The sequence below is a fragment of the Clytia hemisphaerica genome, unplaced genomic scaffold, assembly GCF_902728285.1.
Source record: "Clytia hemisphaerica strain Z4C2 unplaced genomic scaffold, Clytia hemisphaerica genome assembly, whole genome shotgun sequence".
NCBI lineage: Eukaryota > Metazoa > Cnidaria > Hydrozoa > Leptothecata > Clytiidae > Clytia > Clytia hemisphaerica.
In genome coordinates this window covers 749,980-768,253 of record NW_027103621.1, presented here as the reverse complement: position 1 = coordinate 768,253, position 18,274 = coordinate 749,980, and the positions used below count along the sequence as shown (strand labels likewise).

Below are 18,274 nucleotides of genomic sequence, written 5' to 3'. Positions count from 1 at the left end.
ACGAACACACAAAGATATACGGTCATCTAAAGTTTGAAATTCTGTCAGGTAGAGTACGATGGACGTCAAACTTTGTCTCAACCGTACGGAGTCTGACAAAATTTTGAACTTTAAGTGGCCGTATTTCTTTGTGTGTTCGAGTAAGAGACTTGTTGTAGTATACTTTTTTGCTCATAATTTCGCTCTTTCCGATGGTCTCATTCATTTTTTTCAAATTTGACTTTTTAAAAACGTCAATTTTTTACCCTTACAGCTTTGTCTGTAAACGTCAGTCTTTTAGTCATAATAACTTTTGCCGGGCCCCCTCTTAAAACCGGGTCTAATTTGCGAGCCCCTTCTCAAAAAAGTCTTAAAAACCTTCCTACTTTCGAACTAACTACATGCAGTTGCGTCGCATAAAAGATGTCACGGATCCTAAGGATCCTACTAAGATAATTAATTTTGGAATTTTCTTTTCTTTTAAACCACCTTCTACTTCTTCTTTCAGCAGGGTTACCAAAATTTTTATAATGCAAGAAACATACCAAAAACTCGGGAGTGGGCTGCTCAGTGTAAACCGTACATCCTGTGCCCAAGTTCAGGAGTTGCCATAAAGCCATTATGGTAATAACCGGGAGGGCACATTGCTATACATTGTCTGGCATTACATACATAAACCATAAACGATAAACTAGCGATTGATTTTTTTTCGAAAGGGTCCCAAAATTACTCGACTCGCAAAATAATCGACTCCCTCAAAGGGTCATAAATTCTCGAAATCTAGATTTTAAATTTTGGTTGAAAAATGAGAAAAATAGTCTCTCAAACTCAAAGTCCCGTTTTTTGACGTGTCGTGTCGGTCTTCGACTACAAATATATTTTAAAGTTTTTCTGTGCGAAAAAATCTCACGCCCTTCAATTTATTCACAAAATGAACAATACGAATTGCTTTCTATCAAGGATATCGTAGTTTCACCCATAGTTGGTACTCACTTCCTCAAAATGCATTATTCTTTTAAATGTATGTCTTCCAAGTCTTCCGTGTAAAAAATCGCGAACTACAAATTCTCCGGGCCATTGTTGGTGGCATTTTCCCGCCAAAATATTTGTTTATTAATCCCGAATCTCTCGAAAACTAATCGGGATGAGGAAACGGGATTCAAGATGGCGCAATTTTTTAGAAAATTTGTATCTGTGGTAAATTCAACAGTTCAACTAGCCTGGGCTACAGTTCAACAAACTTCAAACACGAAACAGGTTTACCATTTACCTTACAGGTTTGTCATTTCTTATTGTCCTCTTATTTTTAAGGCATTGATAAGGCATCAGGCTAGAAGAACTTAATAGTTCAAACTTAGACATTACATTATATACTTTACTGTTTGCTTTTGTTTAATAATAAGGCCGTTCCTAAAAAATACCTTGGTTCCCGTCATTCCAACCATCAAAAAGTGGGTCGGTCAGTCGGTCGGGCGAAAAATATTTTCTGTTTGAACGAAACAGACCAAGAGGGCGGAATTTTCCTTATAGAAAAGGGTGGTAAATGAACGTTTGATTGCCCTAAGCCTAAGCCTCTTTTTCACTTCACAAAAGCTCCGCTGGTTTGTTTTGATGCTTCCACATTAATGCATGGTCCGCAATAAAAAATCAAACTTGAAAATCAGGAAAAAACAGAATTAGGTAACGGGTTTTGAATTGTTTTTTTGGGCGAGATTAGCGTTTGCTCTTTCTCTGGAAAAAAGAAACATGGAGGGTGATGGTGGAGTTTCAGCTGTCAGGAAAAATGGTTTCCGACTCTCCAACTCTAATTTTTCAGTAGAATTCACGGTCGGTCGGGTGATGGGAACCAAACAACTTTTTACGAACGGCCTTATGCGATGCAATGTCTTTCAAAACAAAAACAAACAAACAAAATAAAAGGTGAAGTAAAGGTGTAAAGAGAGGTATGTCATACAGTAAATGGAACTTTTGTAGAACACAATGTCATATTGAATGTAATTTAAAAATGGCGCCAACGCCAATTAGAGAATTAGACTGTTAGAGAGAGAGCGCCTACCACCGTCCCGAACCACCCCACCTTGCTCTCCTCTCCAATATATAATTTGCCGCGTGTATGACATCATGTGCCCGGGGGGGTACTTAGGCAAATGGAGGTACAGTATGTGCCGCCCTTAATTCTTCTTAAAGGCAAAAGGTACCTTTTTTCGACTTCCAAAGTTACGCTGCTACTCGCTGCTAAGGGTCAGAAAAATCAGAAAATCAAATTTCAGTCCCACTAAGGGTTGGAAAAATAGGAAAAATTTTAAATCTTTTACCCCCTCAGTACCGTGAGTGGTCCTAAATCCGACAGCCTTGCCTAAATCCGACCCCTCAAATAACTGCTGTGAAAAAATTCTATGTTTTCATTTCCTCTCCAAGTTGACCAATAAACTATTGCAAGAACTCTGGAAACAAAACATCTAACAAGATGACTATATGTCAAGATGTCAATTAATGTGATCAATAAGGTGTGAGTTGTAAAAATAATTACCTCTATTATTTTGAATCCGTTGCGCGTGTTTAAATCGTTAACAATTTTGTAATAAAAAATTATGTTTTGTATATATAAGAAGCAAGTGCTGTTATTTTTCTATCTGAAAAATATTCAAAACAACCCTTTATATATAATGAAATTGTTGATTACTCTTGATTACTCTTGTGAAACAAGTCATCCATGAAACTAGAAGTTCACTAAACATTGCAAAATTAAACTTGAGAAAAATACCGTCAACTGCTCTAACTTGGGACGATTGGTCGAAACATGGTACTGTTGATAATCCAGGATAATCTGGCCTGTATTTTCACTTACTGTTAAATCTCTTTGACAACAAATTTGTTTTGATAACTCCAACAAGTTTATCAATCATACTTTCTGTCATAACATGTCACAATAACTTTCACTGATAGCGTGTCCTTTTTTTTACTTTTTGTTTTCATTCAAAATGATCGGATACCGATTTGAGAATTAGAGCACGCCCGCCGCCTAACCGCCCTAACAGCCCGATGGGATTAACAAAATAACAAATGGGTAACATGCTGTGCGAGTGACGTCAAACGCTCGATCGTTTTGCCACAAATATGGTCTTCTTCGTTACAGACATTTGCGTGTGTTCCACTATGGATTGTTTTTCATATTTCGATTTAAAAGCCTACTCGTTGGGAAAGAGAAATTGTGTATTTTTTAATACGTGATTCATTAACTCAAATCAAATGACTTTGGAGGTTCGGTGAAATGGTGGCCGAATATTGCCGTCCCATGTTTTGTCAGATAGTCCCAAGTTAGAGCAGTTGACGGTACACTGTAAGGGTATGAATTTCATTGATATTTTGCTGCACTGTAAGGATGCGATTCTAAAAGCCACTTTTCAATTTTATCATCTTATGCAAAATTTGAACTAAAATAAGTTAGCTGTTGTTATCACCGTTTTAGAAAAGTTAAGACTGGTCAATTCACAAAGGGCTCTCTCAAGGTTGTGGTACACAAACACATATTCCCTGCACATCTTCATAAATTTACTAAAAATATTTTGTTTTACAATATGTTAGCGTCAAACATGGCTTTACATTTAATGAAAATGTGTGCAAGTTCAACTCTTGCTGTTCCTTAACTTAATTTATTTTTTCTTATTCTTAGCCCTGGGCTAACAATTCCTTATTTTTTGGACCCATTTCAGCCTCAAGCTCCTTATAAACCTGTTCCTTATAAAAAAAGATGTGTATTCTTCAAAGAAGTGTTGCCAAATCTCTATTGTTAAAAAGTTGAATCCCTTTAGTAAGCAAATTTTCACAATAGAAAAAAGATAGGAGAGAAGGGCCTGTCATTGCGCATGTGAATGTGATAGAAAAATAGACAGCAGTAAAATGTGAGAGGGGAAATGTCATGGTGTAACATCTCTCAAAATTTTGTTTTGTTTTGCTGTTTTTAGTAATCTTTACTTTATGAAAATGTGTAGGGAATATTGTGTTTGTGTATGGTAACCTTTAAAGCTTTTTGCTTCAACTTCTGCATACACCAGGTGTGCCGCAAAAAAGTTTCTCTCTTTAAAGTTAATTTTCTCGAAGTCTGAAAATCTTAAAAGAACCAATTCTTTTCCATTGGTAAGAAGAATGATAAACTTAAATTTTGATAGGTCATTTATTAAATTTGATTCATCAGATCAAAAGTTATGCTCAATTGAATAAAAAAGTTACTTTCAAAAAGTGCTCAAAAACGTTAAAAATCGAGCTATCAAATTTTTATTTTAAAATTGGCAGTCGCGATAGCCTTTGTACGAATAAGAGCATTTCTTAGCAATTATACGCATAAATTTTGAAACTTAAGCCTAAAAAGGGTTTATAATCATTTTGAAAATAATTTTTCATTTGTTTTTATCGAGTTCCCTTAAATTTCGGGTTCTAGACTGGATAAAGTCCATGTAAGGCTGGATTTATCATGCATTTTGATTAATTTTGCCAGAATTTTTGGCATTTTCTGATGAATTTTTTTTCTTAAGTTGAAATTCAACTTTCCTTTGTAAAACAAAAGGTCACTTCAGCTAATTATGATTTTTAATGGCTAAAACAACAATACTGATGTATCATGTGATTGTGCTTCTATTTAATTTGATAGGCTGATTTTCAACGTTTTCAAGCACTTTTTGAAAGTAACTTTTTTATTCAATCGAGTATAACTTTTGATCTAAATAAACCAAATTTAATAAATGCCCCATTAAAATCTAAGTTAATCTTTCTTCAAAAATTTTAGATCTCGGGAAAGTTCACTTTAAAGAGAGAAACTTCTTTGTGGCGCACCCGGTAGCATATAGCATTCTGTTGTCCAAACATTGTGGCGACAATTTTTTCAATAATTTTAACCAACTCATTTCAAATGAAATATTATTTCCCTTTCTCTTGTAGAGCGCTATCAAAAAAAAGTAAAAGAACTGGAATTATTTTTCACAAACCTTTACAACCAAATCTGATGAAGACTAACAGTTGAAATAATATAACCAAGATGAATGAAAGGTAAGTAAACAGCACTAAATTCTTCAATTGTTACAACTGGTAGATTACATTCATTGATAATTTTTTTGTAATAATTGATTCCTCAAAAAAAATTTTAAAAATATTATACTTATCCCATTTTAGTGATGTTGAATTAAACTCTGATTTACTCTTAAGAAAAATAACAATACAAATTTTCAAGAATTTCAAATTAAATGTAAAAAAAATCTACGCAAAAGCGATATACTGTGAAACTTTTTTTTTTCAGTGAAAGTAGCAGCACCACAGAAAATTCTCCTCTAATCAACAAAATCAACCAACCAGGACGTAAAACATCAAAATCACTTCCCAAAGAAATTTCTAGGAAATATTTAAAAAAATCTAATAACGATCGTAATAATGCGAATCGAAGCCCATACATGATCAATTCTGATCAAATTCTTAATCGGTCAGCATCCACTGAGGACTTGAGAGATGTTGCACAATACAAACGATATCGATATTATTCGAAATTACATGGTAGCATGAGCGAACCACTGGTTAGTGCATCGAGGTCTTTCGTTTCGTATTAAGTGTTTAGCTGTTTATATCATTTACCCTTCATTTTTAAAATGAAAAATTCTGACATACACCTCTAAAATTTTCACTTCCCCAGCCATTAAAATTTCTTTATGACTCCACTTTAAGTTATAAAGAATGAGACTTGTAGATTTTGCTACTCAGAGTTTCATGCCGCCTGTGTGGACGAAAAACATCCACTTTAGACTATTTTGGTGTCACTCTGTTTTTATCTAGTTTCCATCCTCTATATTAGCTTATTAAAGATAAGCAAAAAACCTACAAAACCTTAAACTAGTAATCTGCTATTGTTGTCCAATAGGTCATTCCAGCTCATGTTTTGCCACGCTCGTTTTTCTTCTTCAAAGGAGATTCAGGTGCTAAACAAAGTAGTATCATTACTATGTAAGTAATCGATGTCAGGTGAATTTTTACTATATAATACTTATATATCTACCTATCAACCCATCAAGGATGGATCAGGATATGATCTCTAAAATAAGATCCCTGAAATCAGCCGAAAAATATGTTATATAACTATCTTGTAAAGGAAAAGCATTTTAGATAATTCCATATAATCTAAATAATGTAAGCCCCTGAACTAAAAAGTTATAATATTAGAGGCTTTCATAGAACATTTTTCAGAAATTATGTGACTTTTAAAAAGTAAGATATAAATCCTAAGTTATGTTATGATTAGTTTGTGATCAAAATTTCCCCGACCTTATACCTCAAGGATACAACAAACCTGCTGCTTTCAAAAGTTGAAAAGTATGGATATACGAATTTATTTAAAAGTAGTTTGTTTTAACCTTTTTCTTAAACCTTTTTTCAGTTTTGCAATCTGGAACACAATGATGGGAACTTCTCTTCTCAGTATGCCATGGGCTTTACAGCAGGTAAACTATAGTTTTCCCATGTTTGCTTTGAATTGTTCTTTACCTATAGGACAATTTCACTGTATATTATTGTTCCACATATATCTACACATTGTATTAACCTCAGTTTGATAGCAAATTATTAAACCGAAGAGTTGAAGTGAGATTTGGATTTTCACATAACTAGTGCTCTACTGGCTGAGCTATCCAGCTCATTCGGGAACAGCGCCAGGCTTTGTCACTTATTCGCTCCAGTAAACCATGTGTACCAAGCATGAGATGAACAACATCACCATCTATGTCACAAGGGATGTCGATGATATTACGTGTTTTTACTGTATAGACAACATGCCATATTTTATTCCTTCTCTTATTAGAGTGGCTTCATGCTTGGTCTATTGTTGATGGCAATGATGATGTGTATTTGTCTGTATACATGTCTTATCATCTTGAAAAGTGAAAAAACGCTAGGTAAGTTTATTTCAATATGGTATTCTTTACATTGTGATTTCTTTATTTGTGAAGCCTCAATCCAATTTTTCTGAGGAGGAAAAATCTTTTGTCTGAGAAAGAGACTTCCATACGAGATATCTTTTTCACCAAAAATGAAATAAAAACGATTAAAGATATATAAGAGAAAGCCCTGGAACAAGCTTTTGTCTAGTTCGAAAACCTAGACAAAGTTCAAAAACACCTAATCTGTTTATAATTTCTGAGGACTGGACGACGGACGAAGATTAGATTATATCAGAAATCTCAAAATTAAATATTTCGTCGATGTAAAAATAGACCTTTGAAATACAATTCTATGATTAATAATAGGTTATTTTGGACCTATATTATTGGATTGTTTTATCCAATATTCTCTCAGGTTTGAAGACGTCAGTTGAGTTTGTAGATGTTTGTCAGCATTACCTTGGTGCACCAGCTAAATATGTGGCGTTCACATTTGGTGTTGTGGCTTTCCTGGGAGCCATCATTGTTTATTGGGTGCTGATGTCCAATTTCTTGTATAAAGTTGGAAAGTTCACTCATGGTAATGTTTTAAATGATAAATTTTGAAATAACCCTTTTTTCGTGATATTTATGACATAACCCCGTTAATTGGCCCGTTTGTCTTCCTCTCAGAACTTAGTCACTATATGGTTATGTGCTACTTTTCAACCGCAATTCTTACCAATTCTAGATTTAAAAAGTTCTCACTTTTGCAAAATCTAAAAATTGAATTCATTCTCTTTTTTCAGACCACACAGTGATTACACCAGATAACATTCCTAAAGCACATTTCAATTACTCTACCATCTACCATAATGCAAGAGTTGTTGGTGAAAAGAGGTTTCCAGAAGGTACAAAAGATACACAAGACTAAGCTTTTAATAACATAGTCCTTTAAAAAATCACTGGTCTGGAAGCTTATTGTTTTAACTTTTTGTTAGCTTTTCCTTTGTTATTATCAAAAGATGAAAATCGATTCGCTCAGTTTTTGATCACGTTACAAAGTACTCCTCTTGGGATTGGTCTAAGATTTAACCACATGATTAAAAAGTGAGCAAAACAAACTAATTTCTCATAGCAAGTTCAAGTAAGAAACAATGGAACGAAACAAAAGGCTTCCAGATCAGGGTTTTTTATACGGACTATGCTTTTAAGTAAAGGAAATTTATTTCAAGTTTAGCAGGGTCGAATGATATTTCTACACAATATGTCACTTACAGCACCGATCTGGTGCTATAAAAGAGACTTAAATTCAAAAAAACATTGCACCAAGAAAATCGATTCGGTTGGGAGTTTACCAGAATTGAACGAACTTAAATCTTTTTCTTTTTCGAAATCTATGATAACAGTTGATAGCATGTCCCAACCAAATCGCCGGGCAGCCCATTTTCGCCGGAAAAACGGTATTTTTTGATTTTCTCAAGCTGTACTTTATATTTTTTTATGAAATTTTGCACACTGATGCAAAATGACAATACCTAAAATGTGAAATATGCCGGAAAAACAGGTTTTTTGGCATTTTCTCGAGATTTTATCATTAGTTTTTTCTGATATTTTGCTCAAAGATGCGTATTAACAATTTCTTCTCAAAAGCTTTTTCCATACATTTCTTTGTTTTTTCACTTAAAAAAATTATTGATAACAATGCCCCATCAAGCATGATTCAATTGTCAATAAAACTTTTGCAATTTTGCAACCGGAACTTTCTATTTCTTTTTTCCCTAAACCCCTCCCCCCATCAACAATCAATGATGACATTTAATGCATTTTCGCTAAGCGCTATATTTTCTTAATGATTGTTTTTCTCCTTATTGCTATCTAAGTTTCATCATCAGGTAGGTCCATTCAGCATGTTGCTTGTTTAACCTTGGAACAACAGAATACAACAACATTTTTTCCAACACAAAAAATGCACTTTTTGTGTTGGAAAAAAGCGCAGGGCACTTTTGTAGCAAAGTGACGTTAGATTGCTGCTACCGCTACAATGCAACAACATCTTTTCGTCAATTTATATTTTTACATGTAAAATACAAGATATATTGTACTCTTTTTAACCAATCAGATTGCAGATATTTTTTGGATCGCCGATAAAGAATCTTAAAATTTTCTTTGTTTTTTTTTCAGTTATTTGTCGTAAACATTCCAACTAATAAAAGAAGAATATAATTTCTATGACACTAATTGCTCTGCAAGTAAAACATTTTTGATCTGACAATTATTATTTTTGCCCACCCTGTAGAATCTTAATTTCTTTCTTTTTTTACAGTTATTTGTCACAAACATTCCAATATGAATCAAACATCACCAGACATCACTCCCAGTGCAGATAACAGTTTCTATAACTATTGGGATCAACGAAAGACTGTTCCGTTGTATCTCATTGTTGTCTTGTTGCCACTATCGTCTCTCAAATCACCGACTTTCTTCACTAAATTCAATGCGCTAGGTTAGTGAGTTTTACTCGATGGATTGAGGAGATATTCATACTTATACCGGGTGACCCACGAAAAAGTTCAGACGTTTCTCGACGTCTTGAGGCCGAAAAAATGTCCCAAATGCTTGGAGTTTTGATATTTAGAAAGTAGATATCCTAACTTAAAATTTGAGCCATCACTTTTTGAATTTGACCAACTTGTTCTCTACTTATGAGCTTTTAAAGTCAAAATTCACTTTTCAAAAAGTGTAAAAAACACGCAATAAAGAGGTATTAAATTCATGCAATCAATTAGAAAATCACTTACAAATTGACTAATTTAACGAGTTTTATGACATTAATAATTAGTAAAAACACCTTTGAAAATAATTTTTGTTTAAAACAAGACTAGTTTTTATAAAAATTGGCGCTTTCATAGATTTTTTTCAAAAACTGTATATCAAAAACGTCTAAAAATACCAAATTTGATACCCCTTTTTTACGTGTTTTTTACACTTTCCGTAAAGTGAATTTTGACTTTAAAAGCTCATAAGCAGAGAACAAGTTGGTCAAATTTAAAACGTGATAGCTCAAATTTTAAGTTAGGATATCTACTTTCTCAATATCAAAACTCCAAGCACTTTGGGACATTTGTTCGGCCTCAAGACGTCGGGAAACGTCCGAACTTTTTCGTGGGTCACCCGGTACTCTTGTTTTTTTTTCAAATTATTCTATCTGCGACTCTCGAACAGAAGAATTATTGTGTTGTTTTTATCTATCCATACCCAAATTTAATGAAATTATTCTATTATCCAATTCCATTGCTAATAAGTCAATACGTCAGCAGTTGAGTGACTTTTTACACTATTTTTACCACTATCGTCTCTCAAATCACCGACTTTCTTCACTAAATTTAATACACTGAGAGATTACTTTATCTACACATTTCTTTTATAAGCAACCGAGTTGCTACGAGTCCAGCCCTGAAAATGGCCAAAAAATTAAGCAATGTGGCCTTAGCAACCTAGCCCTGAAACTGAGCATGAAGTAGGAAGGCAACAAAAAATACCTAAAGAAGAGGCATTTTTGGGATTACTTGGCATTAAAATCTGTACCAATGGTATGATACCTAATTTGAGGTGTTTTTGACATAAAATGAGATAAAAAGCCAAAATTGTTTAAGTTAATTGATTTCAATTGCGCCCCGCAACGCATACGTCATAATAATTATTACTTTTCACTTTTTTGACATTTGTACGAGTTGCAATCCCACAAAAAAAATAAACTTGAAAAACATTTGAGAAACTGTATCCGTTTTGCTTTTTTTATCGTAGGTACTGTATCAGTGCTTTACATTCTGGTTTTTGTGATTGTGAGAGCAGTTCAATGGGGTCCTCATTTGCATTTCAATGTTCCACTGGCTGAAGGTCCAACCAAATGTAAGTCACACATCTGTCTTCCTTGTATATATCAACTATTTTATTTATGGCTAATGTTTTAACCAATGGGCTCTTCCAGAAGATTTTTTTAAATGGGGGGTCTAGGATAATTGATATAACATTTTTTGGAAATTTACTCCCCCTGGACATTGTGGACAAGCATCAGCTGACCTACCGGACGTTCAAAGTTTGCCCAAAAAACAAGGGAAATTTTGCAGATTTTTAACTACCCCCCGGACAAAATATCCAATATATCCTCCACCCCCATGTACAAAAATTTTCTGGAAGAGCCCAATCGAGAAAAAGCTCGACCCTTTTGAACTCTTTAGATGATGTTAACGTATTATTTTTCTGTCATCAGAAAATGTCTGATTTTTTTTTTAAAGGAACTTCAAAAAGCTGGAAAGTAAATTCAGAGAGGTGTTTTAGAGTTTAAGCAGAATCTAGAATCTTAGTTTACCTCTTCAACTGCCTGGGCCTCGTCAAAATTTGTTTTTTCAAGATTAAATCCACTTCACTAAGTGTCATCTTCCTTTTCATTACAGTATACAATTTTGGATTTCCTGCTCTGACTGGTATCCTTGCATTAGCTCTTTACATTCACAACGCTATCTTATCCATCCTGGCGACTAATGAAAAACCAGAAAACAATGTAAGTTCCCAGGTTTTCTGTCCATAGTTCTGTTAGGAAGTTCGTAGGAAACTCGTAACCACTCACCGTTATTCGTTTTTGAAATAAAGAGCTTAAGACTAAATATAGGCCAGTGTGTTTGAAAAATAAGATAATGCCAAACAGATTTCAAAAGCTTTTTCTCTCAATCACCGCGATATTTTGTTATCTTTGACCTTTTTATTCCAGACACGTGACGTGACGGTAGCATATATTCTGACCACGGGAACGTACGCCTTTGTGGCTGTTCTCTTCTACTCATTCTTTCCACTTGATAAATCTTGTATTGAACAGGTAGGTCTTAACCAAAGAATTTACTGCCACTGAATTAAAATGACCACTTATTTAACCCTTTGAACGTGCTACAGTTTTCCATGATTTTTTTAAAACTCAAAACTTCAAAATAGCATTGAAGCTTGTAACCTGGGAGCTAGACAATCGTTTTGGTACAATTGAAAAGGTATCTTTATACTCTTTCTAAAAGTCATGCGTTTTATGCCCTAGGTTTATGCCCCGAGGTATTGGTATTTTAACTGTTTCAAGACGCGAATACGCGTCCCTCGGAGCCTAAAAGTTAAAACCAGTAAATTTTCCCGCTTACTTTTGTTCCCTATTTAGTTCGAAAGATTCTGATAAGTATGATTTCATTCGAGGTCTTGATACTTTTTAAATGTGTCACTGTTTACCTTGTCAATCCATGATACTCGTTTTCTAATCTTTATTCTGCTGTTCATTGTGCCCCATGTTTTTTGTTCAAACTGCATTACCCTCGAAAACTTTGAAATAACTCAGAAATATATACATGTTGACCTTGTACAAAAATACACATAGTATATCTTTTTGAATTTCGGAATTACAGTTGATGCTCTCTAATTCGACGTTCTACTATTCGATAGGCTCCCTTATTCGATAAAACTTAAAGTCCCCGTCAACAAGAAACTATCATAAACGACGCTCCCTTATTCGATGAAAATTCAATTCCCCTTGAAGATCGAATTAGAGAGCAACAACTGTATGCAAAATGCCAAATGACGTTTTAAAACGGCTAAAACTCTGACGCTCTTCAAATCTGAAGAAATACATATCAAGTCGACTCTTTTGTTTTTATCTAGGTTTTCTTGGATAATTTTGTATCAAGTGACATCATGACATTCGTAGCACAATGTGGATTATTATTTCAAATGACCACAGTCTTTCCATTGTTGATGTACATTGTTCGCATACAGATTCTCGGTTTCTTCTTGAACCGCTCTGATTATAGGTAAGTCTCAACAATGGCCCCATCAATGTTAAGCCTAAATTTTATATTACAACGTTTTGTATTGTTTAGGACCGCTTTTTTTGACCGAAATCAAAAATGGTCAAAAGGTATTGATAATAAAATTTTTCGTACATTTCCATCTAGTTTTATTGAAGAAAATACTAGCCGTATCCATGGGGTCAATTTGTCCAGGGGTAAATGATGGAAGAAATAATATATCCTCCACTCCCATGGCTGAATTTTCTGGAAGGGCCCATTTCAACGAAAGACAAAAGAATTATTTTATTATTTTTTGGCATTTATGGGTTTTTTGAGCTTTTATGAATTTTTTTAGGATATTTCTAGGACTTTCTAGTAGAGACTTTATTAAAGATAACATCGCTTAGTTTCACGTGGTTTCTTGATGAGATAATAAGATCATTCCGTCAAAAAGTCTTTGTACCCATTCCTCTTTCGTGCTGGTTCCGATTGTAATCGGACTTTATTTTAAATAGGTTAAATCTTTTAAATTAAGAAGGCGCACCAAATAGGCTGTGTAAAATCTTTGTTACCTCCACAAGCTCACCTGATATGGCATTTCCATAAATTTTGGGTATTTTCGTATCCTCATGCAATCTTCATTCCGTCTTTTCTTCAGTTATTTATCCATTATCATTCACAATATTGTGTTGATCAGTGCTGGTGTATTAATGGCAATATTTTATCCCAATGTGGGTCATATAATCAGGTAATTGTAAATTCCCGTTGAATTTCATAGAATTCTATGTTTGTATCAGACTTTTTTTATAAGAATTTCTATAAGCTCCTTTTACGCATAAGCTAAGGCATACTGAATTTTTTAATTTTGAAGCACTCGTAGGTTATTGATTTTTGGTTCAGATTGGACAGAATTTAGACTTAAATTATTTGTCATTTCGATTTTCAGTACTATCAAAATGTTAATATAAAGGTGGTCTGCATTTCATACTTTCTCTCCAGATATGTTGGATCGGTTAGTGGTATGGTTTACATCTTCACCCTTCCATCGCTCGTCAAAATGGTTATACAATACAAAGACCAGTCTTTAAAACCAACCAGCATATTAATCCATGGAGCGCTTATTGGATTGGGACTAGCGAATTTCATTGCGCAGTTCCTAGTGGCTGAATAATAGGTATATTGGTTTATTTTGAAGAGAGTCATTAAACTTTTTATGATTTTGTCACACGCCAAGAATAGTTATTGCAAAAGATTAGTTCTCTTTAAGGTAAGAAATCTTTGCGATTTTACAAAGCTAGCTCCTAAAGTCTGTTCCAAAAAAATGTTTTGATAAATTGCTCTTGAAGGAGAGAAGATATAATAATAAGTTATACCTCGTTGAAAAGACCATCTTAAGCGGATGATTTTAATACTTCAAAGTATTTCGAAAATCAGGTTGAAAAATGAAGATTTTTTCTACTTGACCAAAAATTTGGAATTTATACTTTTCTGAAACGTTGAAATTCGCTGATTTACAAATATTTTTTTCAGATGTTTTATATCTTTCTCGCATCAAAATTTACAGCTTTCCAAAGTGGGTTCATTTTGGTACATTTTTGACCACTTTTAGCAATTTTTAGCTCACTTTGAAAGAGCTTTGACTTTTGATCAAAAAAATATATAAAAAATCCGAAACCATAATTGAAATCAGCGGAGATCACAGTTTCAGAGAAGTATAAATTCATAATTTTTGATCAGGTAGAAAAAAGTCAACTCTTTTCATATTCATTTTTCACCTTCGTTTTCGAATGTTTTTGAAATACATCCGTTTAAGATGATCTTATCAACGAGTTATAAATTCTGGTTGTATTTTCTCCTTCAAGAGCAATGTACCAAAACGTGCGGACTGCCAATTTTTTTTGGAACAGACTTTATTTTAAGAGGTTTCAAGGTTTAATTTATTTTTAAAATGATAATTTATTGATTACTGATTATTGATTATTTAATTTTTGTGTATCTTTGCGAGGCAAGAATACCCAAATGTGTTTCCCGAAGCAAAAATTAGTAAAGATTTAGAAAAATTTCAAAAAGCTTCATTAGTGAAAGGTAATTCACACTCAATACTAAATTTTCGCGAATTCTCTCATTTACAATGGACTATACCATTTAAAATCCATACAGGGGGGGGGGGTGGACGAACATTTCCATTAGCCTGAGAAGAATTTCAAGGGGGTCTAAAGGAGTGTTTTTCTCATTTTTCTCATTTTTCTCATTTTTCAGGGGGTAAATAGATATCCTATAATTTCCAGGAGATAAAAGACAGGTTTTAGTTCGTCCATCATCACTTTAAAGTATAAAAAAAAATTTACCGACGGTTTTTATTTTTGTAAATTTTACCATTTCCAGGGGGGATACCACATTTCCAAGAAATCTATTTTGACTTAAAAAGGTTCGTCCACCCCTGTATGGATTTTTAATGGAACAGCCCAATTAAGCGCAAGGACTTTAATGATAAATCTAATTTGTAGTTTTTTTCTGTTTGTTTAAGTCACACATTGTAACTGTTGTTGACGGTTTTTAACATATTTCAAATAATTATTAATGTTTTAAATTAAAGCAATTGTTTTTGTTAAATAGTGTAGTTTTATAGCTGTATTTAGTTAAAGGAGTAGTGATACAATTGACTATATAATTAGTGGGAGCCTTTAGGGAATTGAGTTAATTTTTGTTTATTAACTTATTCAAAGTCTCCACCTTTAACAAACACCTTTCAATTATGTAAGCTTCCAAGGTGCCCAAATTACTATCCACCCCTTCTCACAGACCTACTGATACCTCTTCCAACTGGAGAAATTGGCCAAAATATCGTTCCTAGTGGAAAATTATACTCGAATTCTTTTCCCCGCTGTAAATAAGCAAATCTGCACTGTAAAATTTCGTGTTATTTTGTGCATCCCCACTGAATTTTCTGGCTCAAAAACAATGGAATTCGAACCCCAAGCCATAAGAGCATCCCCAGCCCATGAAGGTAATAAAGATATAGATGGAGAGAAAACGTCTCGGTAATGACCTAAATGATCGTTGAAATCTTTTATAAATCTATTCAAAGCGGCTTTACTTTGATGTACCATCATTGGAAGCAAAAAAATCCGAAATGTAAATTTATAAGAACAGAAGTGAGAATGTTATCCTGATTGAAATAAACTTATTATGCAAAAAGTTCTTGTTCAAACTCGATACAAAAATAATTTTCTCAAAGTCAGGTTACAAAAGTTCTATGATTTCATATCGATGTATTTTTGGGCGAACACTGTGCTAATTTTGAGAGTTTCAGCACATTTTCCTCGAAAATTTCTTCACTAGAAATCTTTACGTCTAAAAGGGAGGGGGCTTTCAAATTCTGATGGATGATTAATTAAAAGGTTACCTAATCGTAATATAGAATTCTTTTTGAAATTTATCGATGATTTTATGAGAGGGGACCCTTAGAAATATAGGATTTTGTGCTTGTTACGGCAACCTTTTTCTTTTTTTGATCATAACAAAGTTATTATCTCACAATAGAGTTGTTAAAATCCAACATCTTTTTATTCAGTTTTTTATGAAATTAAATATTCCCACGAGTATACCCAAAATTAATCATCTTATTCCCAAAGCAACCAAACAGCTGTTTGCTTCCGATGATAAATCAGAATAGAACAAAAGGCATTGACTCTCCATCTATATTTTTATTACCTCCATGCCCAGCCATAAAAAAATATCAATCCCGATGAGTTTTGGTACGTTATTTTTACTGGCTAAAAAAATCCTACTTGGTCTGCGAGAAAAGGGTGTACTTTTTTAGATTTAATTTCGTACCGGCACGAAGAATTTAAATTTAATCTAAATCAAAGTAATAGACGATATCGGCTTTCCGAATTCTCCCCGAATGATTACCCATGATGCATTGCATTGAAAGTCATTATCATCCGTGAATTATTTTGCGCAATGAATTCGGAAAGCCGATATCGTCTATTGACATACACGTTTTTTTATAAGAACAAACTACATAAGAACATAAGGCTTCGATGGCCAAAATGTTAAGAATAGAACATTTTAAGGCTTTGTGCGGACTTTTAAACACCTGATTTCTTAAGAAAATGGACAAAAATACTCACAAAATGGCGAAAATAAGAACATGTTAAGAACATCCGGAGGCTTCAAAAATTTTTGATCTTCTTATAAAAAAACGTATATGTATAGGGCAAGGGCTAAAATTTGTTTTACTTCTGTGTGTGATATATTGCTAGGCCTGACACCCTCGAATTTAGGGGCTTCATTATAATAACAGTCAAATTTACAATTTTATATGATGCATATAAATTATATTTTGTATTTCAGAATTTGAGCAACATTGTAGTTTTTTATCATAAATTAATTTTAGAAGACAGTTGATAATTTTTTCTACTATAAACTATTATTGTTTGAGTTTTTTATCCCATCTGTTGTGGTTTCAACCACTGCCATCTGTTGTTGCCGGTCAAATAATATCAATCGTCGCATCAAAATAATAAGCTTTAAGTCCATTTTATGGAAAATTGAGTTATGATAATAATGGTATTATTATGACCATACTGATGCTTTACGTCCGATTTTTGAGAGAATTTTCGACGCAAATTAAGTTGAAGGCCTTGGATAGCTAAAATATGATAGATTTCTATGTCTTACAGGTCTTTGATTGTTAAATCAGGTCTTGGATGGCTAAATGCTTCCGTGCAGCAAAACAGGTAGGTCTTGGATAGCTAAATCAGGTTTTGGATAGCAAAATTTTGCGCGAAAAATGTTTTCGAAGTCTTGTATCGCTATTGGAGGTCTTTGATCGCTTACGGAAAAAAGATTTGCGCCGTAAAATTCCCAAAATTTTCCTTTGTTTTCTCCTTTTTAGTCCCGGTAAGTACCGTGAGTATCACAGCGCGAATAAATTCGAGCTGTGAAGACAAAGTTTTTTTTTAATACAAGATCTTGTAGAAAAACGCTCGCAAAGTAGATATATTTCACATTTTGGATTCGTTTGGCTTAGATAAGGTTGCGGATCATGTCTAATTTGCTTTTTCAGAAAAATTGTGAGAAATGAAAGCCGATTGGAAACCCCAACCTCGTCCTCAGAGGTTAATATTTTCTCTTTGAAAACTTGACCTCTGATACTCAGGGTACCCGGTAAGGGTGCAACGTTCGAAAGTCGGGCGGTACCCCCCCCCCCGTCATTTTTTTGGCCCCCTCACTTTCAAAATTGTGGCGCGGGCCCTGATCCATCTTTTCTTTAGTCAAGATTATGCCCTGTATACCCCCAGGGCAGGGCGCAAGGCTGGCTCAAATTGTTTTGCTGAGGCTACTGGGGATATTAAAAGAAGTAAAGGCGGATGAGGGGTGGTTGGGCGGTGAATAGGATACATATATTTTGATCTGGAAACCGTCCTTCTCTAATTACTTCAATAGAAACCAGTTGTTAATTTTGACCGCGCGTGTTTTAAAATCCTTTGTTGTGGTGTCTCAGCTACCAATCAACGTCTGATCTAACTACACAAATCGCTGTTTGGGAAATCAAGACAATCGAAAACAAAT

The 18,274-nt window shown here is 33.9% G+C and overlaps 1 protein-coding gene across 1 annotated transcript; it reads left to right on the top strand.

Annotated features, from left to right (window-relative positions):
* Positions 1-2,295: 2,295 nt before the first annotated feature.
* Positions 2,296-17,126, top strand: LOC136802385 (neutral amino acid transporter 9-like). Its single transcript, XM_067059120.1, has 15 exons — positions 2,296-2,486; positions 4,915-5,022; positions 5,270-5,540; positions 5,882-5,964; positions 6,395-6,458; positions 6,815-6,908; positions 7,309-7,473; positions 7,682-7,783; positions 9,199-9,378; positions 10,680-10,784; positions 11,330-11,436; positions 11,644-11,748; positions 12,567-12,715; positions 13,353-13,442; positions 13,694-17,126. The coding sequence occupies exons 2-15, from the start codon at positions 5,012-5,014 to the stop codon at positions 13,863-13,865; spliced, it is 1,698 nt and encodes a 565-aa protein (XP_066915221.1). The 5' UTR covers positions 2,296-2,486; positions 4,915-5,011; the 3' UTR covers positions 13,866-17,126.
* Positions 17,127-18,274: the final 1,148 nt, after the last annotated feature.

Coding starts and splice junctions, on each gene's coding strand:
- LOC136802385 (XM_067059120.1), top strand. Junction 12,716..13,352: donor TTGAACCGCTCTGATTATAG/GTAAGTCTCAAC, acceptor TCTTTTCTTCAG/TTATTTATCCATTATCATTC. Junction 13,443..13,693: donor AATGTGGGTCATATAATCAG/GTAATTGTAAAT, acceptor CTTTCTCTCCAG/ATATGTTGGATCGGTTAGTG.